Here is a 14,697-nt window from a genome sequence, read left to right as displayed (position 1 = left end):
TCCGAACTCCCATAAAAAAGATAGGGTATTCCATTTAAAAAAACAAAGTTCACCTTCGAATCTCTTAAACACCTTCACTCATAAAGAAGTCATGTACACATGGTGTCCTCCTTGATACCATGTAAAATCTGTAAAAATAATTTTCAGTTTATTAATAATTAATCAATTATTAATCAAGTTAAAATGTATCAACCATCGACGAGTCGCGGTTTACCTTTCGTGATTGATCAAGGTAGGAATACTAGTATCATCTTGTTGTCATCATGGGCAGAGTAAAGTTAATAATTTTTAAAGTCTGGTTACAACGAAATGGTCCCGGACATTTTCCAGCTGAGGATCGCGATCATTCCGCATATCTGACTCGACAGGAAGATCTGAGAGAAGGACGTGTGCAGCGCGAATCCCGCCAGAATAACGACAATGATCGTGTACAGTATAACGTTCATTGCACGGCACGAACAGCCCCTGGTCGCCAAACCATTGATTCGCGTCAGAACGCTGCTGAACACTTCGATGATGTTTCCGGCGCTTGAACGAATTTCAGAAATTCGGGAAGAAATGTCGATTCCCGTCGGTACAGTCTGCGTCGTTATATCTTCGCACGTCTGATGGTATTCTTCCGTTTTCTCGAAATCTTCCGAGTCTTCAAGTGGCTGCCCCTTTATTTCGAATTTTAAATCCGCAGACGTGTCTTTCTTCGGTGTACGCATCCCCGATTCTCTGTCTGATTTCCTTTGTTTCTTGGGAAGATAATAATAATATTTATTTCTAAGTGGGTTATGAACCCTTTGGTACAATACACAAGTACAGATTCCTCTCGACTAACGTCTGGCTTGTCCTACACGATTATTGTCCGGGCGTTATCCCCACCACTGAGGGGGTCTGGGAACCTGTCAAGCGCGTATAAAAAAAACGAAGTAGGGTCTGAAGCATTTCTCCCTACAAGATTATTGTCCCGATGTGGACCTGAGTTAAGGACAATAATCGAGAGGAGACTGTATATGGATGTCTAGAGATCTCTGAGATCTCTGAGAAGTCTGAACATATCCCAGAGTTTACAACTATACAGAAAGTTTAACAAAATTCAACAAAAGTTCTACGCGACCGCATAAAAAATTACAAAAATAAACAAGAAAAAATTTACAAAAGTATTTACAAGATTATCCGAGTTCGTCGCGACGTCTTGGCAGCCTGGCAGTGTTGGCTCGCGAGGAACGTCCCCGAACATGCAGATCAAGTCCTCCCTGCAGAGTCTTGCGCGAATGCACGGCGGAAGTTCCGCCAGTATCGACGCGACGTTCTCCACGCAGGTTCGTCGACAGGTCCTGTTTCGAGGATTGCACGGACCCGGGCACCCAGCCGTTCGATCCATTCTTTTCTCGAGGCGAATAATTAACGTCGATCGCGTTTAGGAGAATTGAAAAATCACATTCAACGGTGGTGTATGGTCGTCCAGGCGGAATTTTAGACAGCAGTTCCGTTTATTGTCATTCCTAGTGGAGAAATCATAAGAGGATTGCTTGATTCATCCGTTGGAAAAACGTATGCACGGGCGGGGATCGACATCCAACGAGGTCGCGCGCATCTGCCGGCGCGTGCGCCTCCGACGCTCGAGGTGTTGAAAAGTTGACTGCATATAACGAGGTTCAAAGGGTGACTCGTTCGTAACGAGGCTTGAAAGGCCTGCGGGCGCTCCTTTCAATCAAACTGACTATGTTATATAGCTGGACGCGCCTCTACATTGGACTGAAAACTCGACTCACCGTGATACTCACCAACGAATAGTGAGGGGTATTTCCGAGTAAATAAGTGTCGTCTTTGGTCTGCCCTTTTGAAACGGTGTTTTTGTTGGCGGTGTTACTGGAATTTTTATGCACGTGCATATATACCGGTCGTCGAATTTGTCGAGAGGTTAAACGTCAAATTTCTCCCCCAGTCGCGTCAGTCCGAACACACGAATCGCGAAAAATACTTCGATCCTATCGTTTTGGTTATATACTAGATATTCGTTAATGTTCGATAACGAATATCTAGTATACATATCCCAATGTCCTACGACCATTTTCAACATCCTTAAGATGTTTCTAAGACTTAAATATTTCAGAAAACGTTTTAGAAACGAAATGGTTCAATGGGGCTCGCACGAAACCAAACAAATTTTTATTTTTATGTCATTTTTTTTTAGAGATATCAAAGTTACCTTCGTTTTTTTTTTTTAAATAGAATCACCCTTTTTTAAACATGTACAATGACAGTTCCTTTCATTAAGAACTCAGTGACTATAATTATTCAAGGTCATCCAAGGTCACGGACTTATCGCGTGAGTCCCATCGAACCATTCAACTTTGTCCTTAACCTCTTGCCCTACGATTTTCTTGACGTCTGCGGACTCCACGATTAAATTGTTATCGATAGTTTCCCAGAAACGAAAGGAATTCCTATAAAACTTCAATATTAACCCCTTCGCACAGGTGGACGAGCAACGTGGTATTTCACTTCGATTCAAAGAAAACCGAATAATATTCTTCTTTGTTGAATCGATTTTGAAATCGTCAACACGAGTCTGACTCGATGTTACAGGGCAAGGGGTAAGACATTTGACGTACCTTTAAAAACAACAAAGATATTTGAGACGCAAACGTTAAATGTCTCACCCAGTATATACGTGCCTACGATATATCTGTTCGTCAACGTTTATCTAACACGAGACCGCGCTCGAATTGCTTTTTCCAGACGGATGTTCCCAACCTGTCGTGTGTCATTCAGCGGATTGAAGTCCGAGGGCAGGTACGCGGTGTTGATGGACATTGTGCCGGTGGACAATAAACGGTACCGGTACGCCTACCACAGAAGCTGTTGGCTGGTCGCCGGCAAAGCGGATCCACCGGCGCCCGCTCGGCTCTACGTGCATCCGGACTCGCCGTTCACCGGCGACCAGCTACGAAAGCAGGTGGTCTCGTTCGAGAAGGTTAAGCTGACCAACAACGACATGGACAAGCACGGCCAGGTAAGAAAAATCGTCGAGAAACGTTAACATACTCGTGGAACAGACGGCCGAATAATCGGTCGTTCGTGCACCTCCCGTCAACGAAACATCTGGGTCAAATATCGATCATGGGAAACGATATCCTTGCGCGTTTCGACCGAACGTGATTCGTACCTTTCAAATTACACTAGCCCCTCCCCCCTTCCAATTACATATAGGGGAAGGTTGTTGAATTGGGATCATTGCCTAGGTTAGACTATTATTGTAATTTTTCATGCGCAAGCAATTTGGGATGATAGACAATATGTATATGATGATTGCATTAAGTAATTTAGTATGTAAGTATATAGATACAGTGATCCCTCGATGAATGCGACACGGGCAACAGCGTTGTTCCGATCACTGGGGGAGTCCCTATGTGGAATCAATCAAAACTGAGTATAAATAGAAGCTAAGCAGATGCTCAGCTTAGGGCAATAAACAAATTTATGAGGGTCTGAAGATTTCCATCTTGCTATGGATGCTTCGAAGTAGACCCGAGTATGTCGGAAATTGCTTACGCTTTACAAGGTACAGTAGTGTTTTATTAGTAGACCACGGATTTTATGCATTTATAGCGTATACCCATTGTTCTGTAATTCGGTATAGCAAGGAGTGTTAATACATTTTTCGAAACTTCGAGGGGTGGTTTCACCCCTTAAAATCGCGTCTCAGCCGATAAAAAAAAAAATACGTATCCCTTATTTTTGACCGCTTAACAGACATACGAACTTTCATCAAAATCGGAGGGGGACACTTCCGTGCCATCCCTTGTTAGACGTAAAATAGTCGTAAAAATGGACGTCATTAAGGCGTCGTGTGCTATCTCCTACATCCAAGATCGTGATGTTCGACATTTGAAATTCGTTCCTCGAGTCTACGTGTCTTTCTGTGATAACTCGAGATCCGTCGTTGCATCATTTCGATCCGTTTGTCTCCCCCGTTTCACGCGAACTGCTGCGTACAAAGAAGTTACAGAACCAACGCGTACATAAGCCGTTATTTATCGGTAAATTCACACATTCGCGGTTTCTCCACGTCACTCCATTCGGGCCCCGACATAAGATTCGGTTGTACGGCCCCCCCTTGCGCGTAATATGTTTCTGGGAAGAATAAAAGACAGGGATTGGGGGGGGGGGGGGACGATTTAACGAACGACCGATCCCAACGACGTCGACGATGCTCACGGATTACAGTGTCGTTTTTCACCGGTTGAAATCGTGTCCGCCGTTTCGATCCCCTTCGGGGAATCGGTATCATCATGGCACACGACGTCGTTGACGAGAATTTCGGACGTTCGCGCGAATCGAATATGGCCTCGTAAAACGGACAGGCCTGCGTTGACCGGGCGACAACGTGGGCGTGGTTATCATCGGGGCACCGCTCGTTAATCGTGGGCGTCGAAGCTGCCAGGCACCGTGAAACGTAATATTCCGTCGTCGCCGCGACCCGATCGATGACAAACCAATCTTTCCGCAAGCGCGCGCGCGCGCGCGCTATGGTTAAACCCTTTTGGCTTCCTGGATTGCGCGTGCGTCTCCTTCACATATTTTCTTTTCGGTTTATCACTTAATTATGTTCGTGATTCGGCTCCTTTAACGATACCCTCCCGTTTTCACAGATTCGAAAAATACCTTAAATCCTTCGTTTAAAATGTATAACCACGAGGAGAGTAGCAGACCGTGTCTCGAATAGGTGTGCACGAAAGGGACAGCAGCGAATGGGTACGAATCACGGTGAAAACGATCGTATTGCCCTCTGCTGCAGTAGCTCGAGTTTTTTTTTTTTTTTTTTCGTTTCGCGAGGAAGGAATAGGCGAGGCGCGACGTGAGCAGAGGGTCTCTCTCGAGAGAGGGTCAGTTTCTTTCTTGACCGCTGAAATATCCCCGTGGCCTATAGGAGGGGGGGTTGGTGGTGGAATTTAACACCATAAAAAGTGTAACTCTATGGGCGAAAAGAGAGTAACGCGGGAAAAGAGCGTATAGATATCTGGAAACGGCCAAGAAAAAGAGAGGACGATAGGCGAGACAAGGGTCGCGCGCGCGCGCGCGCCAGAAGAGAGGACCCGTCCACTCGTGGACTGGCCATAATGTTACGAGCATTATAGAGGCGGTTGGTAGTGGTGTGTCGTAGGTGGTGTGTATAGTAGGCACGACCGGCGTGCCTATAAGCTAATAAATTGAATGGATGTTTGCCCGGAGCTTTTGTCATGATGATCACGAGTAGCCCACGCTCGGGGCCTGTTGAGCACCTTTTGAATCCTTCTCTCTGCTGGGCCTGTATCCCCCCTGGACCCCCTGGTTTCTCTCGGAGACGGTCAGGCGGGGTCTTCCTCGCGTCAAGATATCCTCCTCGCGGGTCTTCTCGGGAACACACGAAAGCCTCTTTCGTCTGTGTTCCTCTCTTGTATATACTTACGCTATATGCGTGTGCCCCCCCCCCACCCTTGCTTTCTGTTCTCTAGTACTGACGCGTAGATACGGTAGACTCGCGTTAAAGTAGCGGTAGGTACGCCCCAGGCATTACTCACACATGTGCGCGCACCATCTATCGGTCGCCACCTGTAACTAAAGTTCTGATCCAATTGGTGGATCGATCGAACTGTTATGAAATCCTGCGTGCCTATTGGTTTACGTTAAAGTAGTGTTTTCGGGAGAAACACGCCTCGAGAAGTCCACACCGGTACTTTAACGCGAGTCTAGTGTGTCACGATTTGGGGCCATACTTGGACATCTGGTAGACGTGTTTTATAAACACGGTACCAATGGTGTGTTCTGTGGTCTTAGGCCATCTGACGAGCATGCACGGTGTGTAATAACTTGACTGCGGATTTTTATGCAAAATTAAATTTTCTAAAGTCATTTCTATAGACAGGAGTAAATGTAGGCATTTAGTTTTTCCTTAAGTGTCTTATTGGGGTCAACATAAAATAGAAAACTTGTTGGGTCCAATGGGAGTTTTGTTTTTTATTATATCTCACGGAATTCTATAGATTGTAAGTGCATAAAATCCGCAGTCTAGTAATAACCAAGCGTAATTAGACGCTCGTTTACGCGCCACGGGATTCTCTCGAGCGACGACTCCGCGATTCTGTGGTCCCACGTTAGGCGGGGACCTACCACGTGGCTGTACCCTCGCGGACACCATCAGTCCCAGCGCGCAACCTTTTCTTCAATCGCTGAAAGCTGCTACTGGACGGTTTGCAGTCGATAACCCTGAACCGATACGACTCGAAATGGTTGCCAGTCGATAGGATTCGCAACTGACGCGTGTTGCAACCGTTGAACTCTACAGGGTGATTCATAAATGCATGTCAATACTTCAGGGGGTAAATCTACACACTAGTACGTGGAAAAAATGTCATGTGAACGTATGTCCTGTATTCCTTAATTCTTGAGTTATGAATGATTAAAGAAACTGTTCGAAATGCAGACTTACACTTTAGGGGCCATTTAAAAATTATTGTACATTCAACGCAACTAAATAGTGTGCACGATCTACAAGAAAGGACATACAAAGTACGACTGTACTTCCAGAAAAGACGTGTATAAAAGTGAATTAAGGATACTTTTCACATAGTGTTCTCTGTCTAACAGGCCAGCGACACCTCCGATACTCACAGTTATCGTTTCAGGTACAAAATTCAATTGTTACAACCCCTTCGTGGTGGTAGTGGGTTCGCTTCACGATCCAAAAGTGCATTCGAATGTGTGGAGTAAGTAAGAGGCTCCCCGAGATGGTTAGCGCGGGCGCGGAAAGGCTCCTTGCCACGTTCGAGAAAGATTGGCGCGCGAAGGACAGAAGCACATGTTTGTGAATCTGTACGCTAGCTAGTATATATATATATATGTATATATGTATACACGAAGAACGAGCGAAAGGAAGCGCAAAGGGGGAGGAGGAGGATAGTAGAAAGATTGAAAGAGAAAGAGCTAGAGTGTGTCCGAGAGAGGAACACAAACACACACACACACACATACACACACTGGTTAAAAGCAGTCGTGCCGAGCAGAGCGGAGCCAGGAGTGCGCAGGGAGACCAGGGAGAGCCCGGGAGAGCCCAGGAGAGCCACGCAACCGCCAGTCAACTCAACTCGACGACTCAAGTGGTAGGGAACATTCCTTCGCTACGGCCACTATTTCATCGTTTCGTATGACGCGATATTATAAGACCCCCGCCTGCGTGCCGGCTACTACATGGTGGTCCAAAAGCAGGCGTCCACCTGCGCGCGAGACCACGACGACGCCTCGTGGACCGTGAACGAGGACACCACGAGAGTGTCCTCATCTTCGCGATGACCTACGGGGGGAATAGTGTGATTTACATCTTCGATCGATCGATTATCCCGTGGGCATGTTTCGATGTTGTGATTCGAATATCTGGTATCGACGAAAGCTCTTTGGATTCAAACCGTTGCGTTCCGGGCATTTTTGACGCCTAGTCTATTCCAGGGATTTTTTTTTTTTTAGGTATATTAAAGGAGGTAATGACGGTACAGATGGTAGTTGGAGCAGATTGTCTTTGCTTGATGTGCTAGCCACACGGGTGGGACGTAAAGGGTTAACACATTCGGGATGGGTGGGAAGTGTTGGGCCCAACATGGGCGAATCTTGCGACTGTTTGGGAACTCTAGGTGTTTTCAATGAAGTGCCCGCTATTGGGACATTGTGGAAGGGATTTATTCGTCATGTATAGCTACAAGTGACATCTAAAGAAATAGTTTGGTACCAGTTGTTCACGGTTAGAAATGTTTTAAGCTGTGTATCCACTTGTTGCGTACCATTGTATCGTATCACTGTTACGTATCGTCGTATCGTATCACCGTACGATACCAGACGCAACGCTTGACCCCGTTCACATTGATACACAACGGTGATACGATACGAGGGTACGCAACAAATGGATATGCACCTTTAAAGATTTACTTAAACGACAAATCCCACGACTTTATTTTCGGAAATTAATTTGTCCCTCGGTGTCAAGTTGACACAGTGGTAGAAATTAATATAATGAAGAGATAAATAGTTAAAATTCTTTAAAGTAAAACCAATGAAGTCCTAAGTAAAATTGGCACAAGGGACAGATGGGGGTTAAAGATGATTTTTACGTGTCTCGGGACACGCTGTGTGTATGTGTCGAGTGTGTGGAGGAACAACGCGACATCAAAATCGAAAAGAACTGCGAAAAACCTGGGATTTCTTCTAGTCTCGCCAGAGAATCAACGTTGATCGAGTAATCGTCGTCGAATTTAAATGTGGAGAACGACAAACGTGTTAAAAACGTGTATAAAATTCCACCTTGCTTCGCCGGGACATTGAACGCGTTCCCCCGCCCGTCCAGTCGACACAGTTCCGTTCGATACACACAACGGGGGAGAAACGGATTTCTGTTAGTTCGTAAAACGCGCAACCGTAATCGGCTCTGTGGACAATGTACCGTCACTGACTCATCGTAGATTCCAAGACGAAGGATTGGAGAGAGAAGAAGAAAAAAAAAAAAACGATTGAACGGCCGGGTATAATATGACGCGAACGGGCGGCTGCGTGAGAAGGAAAAGCTGAAATCGAAGGATATTAATAATTTCTTAACGTGGCGCACTTGTAGACGCCCGGAGATGCCAGGAGGCTTTAGTCAGCCATAATATTGAGATTAAACGCGATTTATGATCCATCCGGCGGGCAGATAGCGAATATTCCGATCGGGATTTACGGTGTAATCGACTGAACACGGTACAAGAGGCGAGGAGAGTCGGGAGAGACGAATACGAATCGATTCGATGAAACGCAAACCCTGTTGTTATCGAACATTGGCCGTTTTGTCGCGGTGAAGATTGCACAAACCATGGCAGGTGAAACAGCTCGGCACCTCCTAAGCTCCCGATAAATTCGGCGGTGGTCATGGGCATAGCCAGGTTAGGGGTGAAAAATATTAACAGATCGACTGCCACAGTGAAAAAGGCTGTACGTAGCCAGACACACTTTATTTTATTTTTAAAGTCATAAATCGTTGGAAAAAAAATATATAATTATCAAATTATACTGCAATATTAAATATCACGCAAACATTTTGTACCTCTGGGAAGGATAGGGGGGGACAAAATTTAATTTTTTTCTCGTAAGGTGGGGCAACAGCCATTTTTTTCCGTCCAGGGGAAGCAAGTTTACGTTTCGGTAGAAATCCCCAGAAGAAGTGTCCGTAAATCTAGCGTTAAAGTCGCCGGTGCACGCTGTGAATCATTTCGATGGAAACCCAGTAGGCGTGTACGTTTCATCGATGCGAACATGCTTCTAAGAGCGGCTCGACTTTACGGAACACTCGATTGCCGTGTGAAGGGATGAAAAAAGAAAGGAAAAGCACTCGTGGGACTCTCCATAAATCATTTTTAATCTTGTATCGGGTGACGGGAACGTTTCGAGGTTTATGTCACGCGCGAATCTAGTAGCTGACAGTCTCAGTCGTGTCGGTTCGGTAATCGGTTTCGTGCCGCCGCGGGTCGAAGCCGATGAAAGTCGCGCCTGCGGACGGTACCAGGCTCGAATAAAATTTAACGAATCTCTCCACTCCCCTTGAACTCGCTGGAAAATGATAATTCTCACGATTTCGCGGGGAATGTCATTCAGCCCGACACTGGGTGTATTAGATTTCCTGGCCCCTCTCCGAGTTCCTGTAATGGTGAGCTAGTCGCTACGACCCAGCGACCGGAAGGGTTGATAAATTCAACGAAAAATTTATTAGATTCAACCACCTCGAACCAATGAATTTTGTAGAAAATTAAGCACACGTACGCAAATATATGCACTCAATTGGGTGTATTTAACAACATTGATATATCAATTTATTCTATTGTTATTCTAAATACAATAACATTTAATCATAACGAACTCTTGATTAGAACGAACTAACGAATATATTTTAACAGTATCGATCCGATTTATTTCTACATATCGTGTAGTTTATTTCAAGAGGAAAACAGTAAACAAAATTTCAATTAATTATTTTTTCGCATAAATGGAAGGTTTAGACCGGAGTCCCTTTGGAAAGTGGGCTCCCTTAACCGCTTCGCACCCATGGATGAGATATTTCGCGACCAGTTACCGTTCGTACGATGCCACGGACAACCTGTACAGGAGTACTGCAAGAATTGATATTTTTCTTAATTAAAACTCTCGTCTTAATAATAATCAAACACGCGTGGTACCTCGTCCGCGGCCATTGTACAAACAATATTGTGTCGCGAAATATCTCATCCAGAAAAAAAAAAAAAGAAAATAAATATCTGATCTAGATATATATTTGTATTAAGTTGTTCTGTATACATTAATTTATATAATAACGTCGCCATGGATTCGTGCCATTAATCTTTGGCACCAGTAAAATTTTCTAGAAAGTTCACTGGTGCAAAGGGGGTAAAATCCCTGCTTTCCATAAAAAAAACATCAGGTTTGTTCACGACATCCGGGTTTCGTAGTTAACATTTCTCGAAACAAAGAGAGAAAATAAATACGCAAAGACACGGCTATGACGTGCGGTGGATTCGTCTACGGGGATCTTCGAAAGACGTGTGCTGCGTGGACGTCGAGAGGCGACGCCCTCGAGAGAGAATCGTTTAAAATATTCGGAATAAAAAGTGGTCGAAGGATGTGTTGTCGTGTGCTTCGGAGAGATCGCGACCGCTTACGTGACCGAATTCAACGACGTCTGTGTATTTGTGTTCGCTGGTGAATCCACCGTACATAGAGACGAACGCACACACGAGGACCGAACAGAGTAGAGCAAATTGGAGTTCTGACAGGTTGCAGTGGGGTGTCCCACCGTCCAACAGCGCGGAGAAAACGGATAGGGGCACCCCGGGATCCCAGACACCTATAATCGTACGGGCATAAAGTTGCCCGCTTGGAAACCCACGGGATCCTCCGGGTCCTCCGTTCGGCTCGCTCGCGCGCACTCGTTATCCGGACTTGAATTAAATTCGAAACCTTTTCTTTTCTTTCTTTCCTTTTCTTCACTTTTTTTTTTCCTCTCTCTTTTCGTCGACCGTTTTTCTTCTCTGTCGAGTACAATCTTGCGCGGTCGCCGCGGCCGAAGGACATAGCGCTGCGTGTCCGTCGAGATTATATATATATACATATTTATATATATGTTTATATATGTGTATGTATATATATATATATATCCCTTTCCATCGCTTGACAGTTTGTCCCCGGCGCTACCGCGGCAGATGAAAGATTTACGAGCCGTGTTACGTAATCGAATGCCACTCCAGGTATTTCGGTGAAATTCGTTAGAAATAATCATCGGAAAGTGCCGAGACCGATGGTATCTCTCCGTCGATGCACCGGAAGTCGGCCAACGACGCGAGATTTTTTTCTTTTCTTTTAATCCCTCGACCTTGAATTTGTGCCGAACAATCGGATGTAGGATTATTGTTAGAGATTTGTGGACGTTGGGGGATTCAACGTGAATTTAACAGTGATTCCATTGAATCGTTCAGAAAGGTAAGAATTGCTACCAAGTGCTGTGTTAGACGAGAATATAAAAAATTGTGAATAGAAATTTTGAAATGGTACTTGGGTACCCGGTTGTCTACGCAACGGCTTATGTTGGTAACCGAGAGCTGTCAAAGGACAGTTTCCAGCATCATTTCAATTTGCCTTCATCACATTTCCTTAACACTAGGTTTACGGGACGCGTCATTTTGAAGCATTTCGAGTGCCTTCTAATCTCGAATTATTCCCTGTGTGGTATAAAATAAAATAGAAGAGTAGAAAAGTATTAAATAAAATAAGTTGTTTTTTAAAGAAAATCTGTGGTTTCGTTGACCTCCCCAGAGATAGTTATACAAGAAATGTTCGTAAACCTTGTGTTAATACTCCGTAAAGTAAAATTGCAGTAGATAATAAACATGGAGGGAGGAATAAAAAAAAAAAAACGTTAAGGTTAAGTCGGAGGATCGGCGACTTATTAACGGAACAGTGGAAACAGGAAATAAAATGAATAATAATTGTCGATCTGCGAGGATATTTCGGTAGCGGTTTCGGTAAATACTCGTGCAAATAGAGAGAGATAAAGATAGAGTGATAGAGATAGGCTCAAGGAGAAGAGAGAGGAGCAGACGGTCGTTGCGCGGAACGTTCGTCGGATATTAATTTCACGGTATAATCTCGCGTTATAAAAATAAATTACGACCGTGGAACGAGCAAAGGTATCTGGTGGATTAAGTAACAAAACGTTCCCGGGGACTCGGGGGGGGGGGGGGGGGGGGGGGGGCGGGCCTCACTCGTTCGCCGTTCGAATCTTCTCCGTTCGATCGAGAACCGTCCCGTCGGATGCGTCCCACAGTGGAACGTAACTAAGGAAAAATCGTACATTCATAGATGCAACTTTAGCTCTACTACTTTTTCTACATTATTAACCGGTTTAACACGCAGAATAATTATAGTTCATAATACCATCACCATCGTGTTACAAAATTAAATAAATTGCATAATTACTTATGAACAATAATGATAAACACCGAATCTAGTAAGATCTGAATCACGAATCGTTGCATGTGCATTTCAGAATGTAAGTTTTTTGTTTAAACTTAATAAATATTCACTTTTTTAACTTAATAAATATTCACATAATTGTGGAAAAAAATGTCACAATTCATACATCATTTTATGCTCTTTAATATAATGTCATCCAATACTATTTTTAACTTAATACTATTTTTTCTACTTAAAGTGTCGAAAAAAAGTATAAATGGCGATAGTTTATAATAGACTGACTCTTCTAGTATTACTTTTATAAAGAAATTTGACTGATTTCAACAAAACGAAAAATGATCAAATGTCCGAGAATTTCTTATGATCGGTCCACTGTGCGTCCTCGGCGATCGAAGACCCGCGTGACCGAACGGTAAGTCGAGGAAGCGAGAAAAACGACTATAAATCCCGCGTGTAGTACCGCTATCAACGTGTATCACATAGGCGACAGCGTCGTGGTGTTGTTTGACGAATCGCTGGATGCAAATTATTATGTCTTTGTGTGTGCAGAGCGACACGATGAGAGTGTCGAGTCGAGCGAGTTCTGGTCGGTGAACGCCTGGTGTACTTGCAATCGGACTGCTATTTTACCACGATAATTTCGATTCACGTGGAATACAGTGACAGTAACGTAATATACAGGGAAAAAATAGGAAGGGAAGAAAAATATACATATAACTTATATGATACAAGTGATATCCAGTGTTGTGTCTTTTCGCGAAACGGGGGAAAAATACGAGCCAATCGAGTGTCTTAATAACCCTGAATCGACGAAATCGACCGACGTAGTATTAAAGTAAAAAAAATATTGAGACCTTTGGTTAATTCTCGAACGACGCGATAATGATGCGTTCTACACCCTCCTCCCGGTTCACGCGATATTCGGACATCTCATGCGCGATCGGAGCTTTCTTTTTTTTTTTCTTTATTTTTTCTCGGGACGGGCACACGGTAGTATATGTATATTCGAATTGCAGGATATCTGCTTGCTACTATATAGCGCGTGAACGCGTACCGATCGCAACCGCAGATATCGGAGATATATTCACGGAGATAATCTTGTCGCTAATAAAAATTGCATTTAATTACGCTTTCCCAAGGATCCACGCGGCGACGACTCGTATATATTCCCCTCAAAGGAACCTCGACCTTAATAACCGCGCTAAAAGATCGATAACGGGACCCCTGCTTGTTAAATAAGCGATCCTCCTTAAATAAAGTGATCCCTCGATGAATGCGACACGAGCAACGGCGTTATTCCCATCACTGGTGGAGTCCCTATGTGGAACCAATCAGAACAGAGTAAACAGAAGCTAAGCAGAGCTTAGTAGGATGCTTCGAAACGAACCTGAATATGTCGCACTTATCGAGACATTATTGTATTATCTATCATTCGGCGCAGATTGTTTACGTTTGATAAGGTATAGTAGTGTTTTATTAGTAGATTTCTGCCTTGCCACGAATTCTCCAAAGTGGACCGTATATCGCACTCATCGAAACATTACTGTACTTCACGAACGGTCCCCCGAACGGTGTCCATCCGTACGATTCGTGTTCGTTCCCCTTTCGTCGTCGCTCCGAACTTTGCATTTTTTCGGACTAACAGTAATGTCTCGATGAGTGCAACGTACCTCGCTTCAGAGCATTTATGGCATGGCGGAAAGATTTTCAGCCCCTTATAAATTTGTTTTTCCCTGAAGTTGAGTCTCTGCTGAGTTTTCGGTTACCCCGTTTTGATTGGTCCCAGTGGTGGGAATAACGCCGTTGTTCGTGTCGCATTAATCAAGGAATCACTGTACTACGACTGGAGAGAACGCAAAACCGTGATCGACAAACGATACCGACGCTCTCCCTGAACTACTACGGTTATAATCAATTCGAGCGAGATCCAGGGGATAGTGACGTGTACGTAAAACAGTACTTACAATACACACTTTATGTATACCGTCCAAAGTTGACTGCAAGTAACATTATTCTTGGAAAATTTGTAGAGTCCTCTTTGTAGTGGCCACAGTGAAAAAAAGTCACACAGAATCGCGTGGGGAAAAGTTCGAGTGTTACGTGTGCACTTGGACGCGCGTGAGTTACCTGACACACACACACACACACACACACACCTGTATATTACACCGGCGGAGAAACTTT

At 44.3% G+C, this 14,697-nt stretch overlaps 1 protein-coding gene across 1 annotated transcript in view; it reads left to right on the top strand.

Moving 5' to 3' along the window:
- LOC107194870 (T-box transcription factor TBX20-like) overlaps positions 1-14,697 on the top strand; it is a 45,394-nt gene that overhangs the window by 14,932 nt on the left and 15,765 nt on the right. Inside the window, exon 3 of the mRNA XM_015584577.1 lies at positions 2,734-3,007. Coding sequence (XP_015440063.1) covers positions 2,734-3,007 — 274 coding nt within the window. The remainder of the gene's footprint in view (positions 1-2,733; positions 3,008-14,697) is intronic.

This window comes from Dufourea novaeangliae, unplaced genomic scaffold (genome assembly GCF_001272555.1).
Source record: "Dufourea novaeangliae isolate 0120121106 unplaced genomic scaffold, ASM127255v1 scaffold8, whole genome shotgun sequence".
Classification (NCBI taxonomy): Eukaryota; Metazoa; Arthropoda; class Insecta; order Hymenoptera; family Halictidae; genus Dufourea; species Dufourea novaeangliae.
The sequence above is the reverse complement of the archived record's forward strand: the minus strand, read 5'-3'. Positions and strand labels throughout refer to the sequence as shown.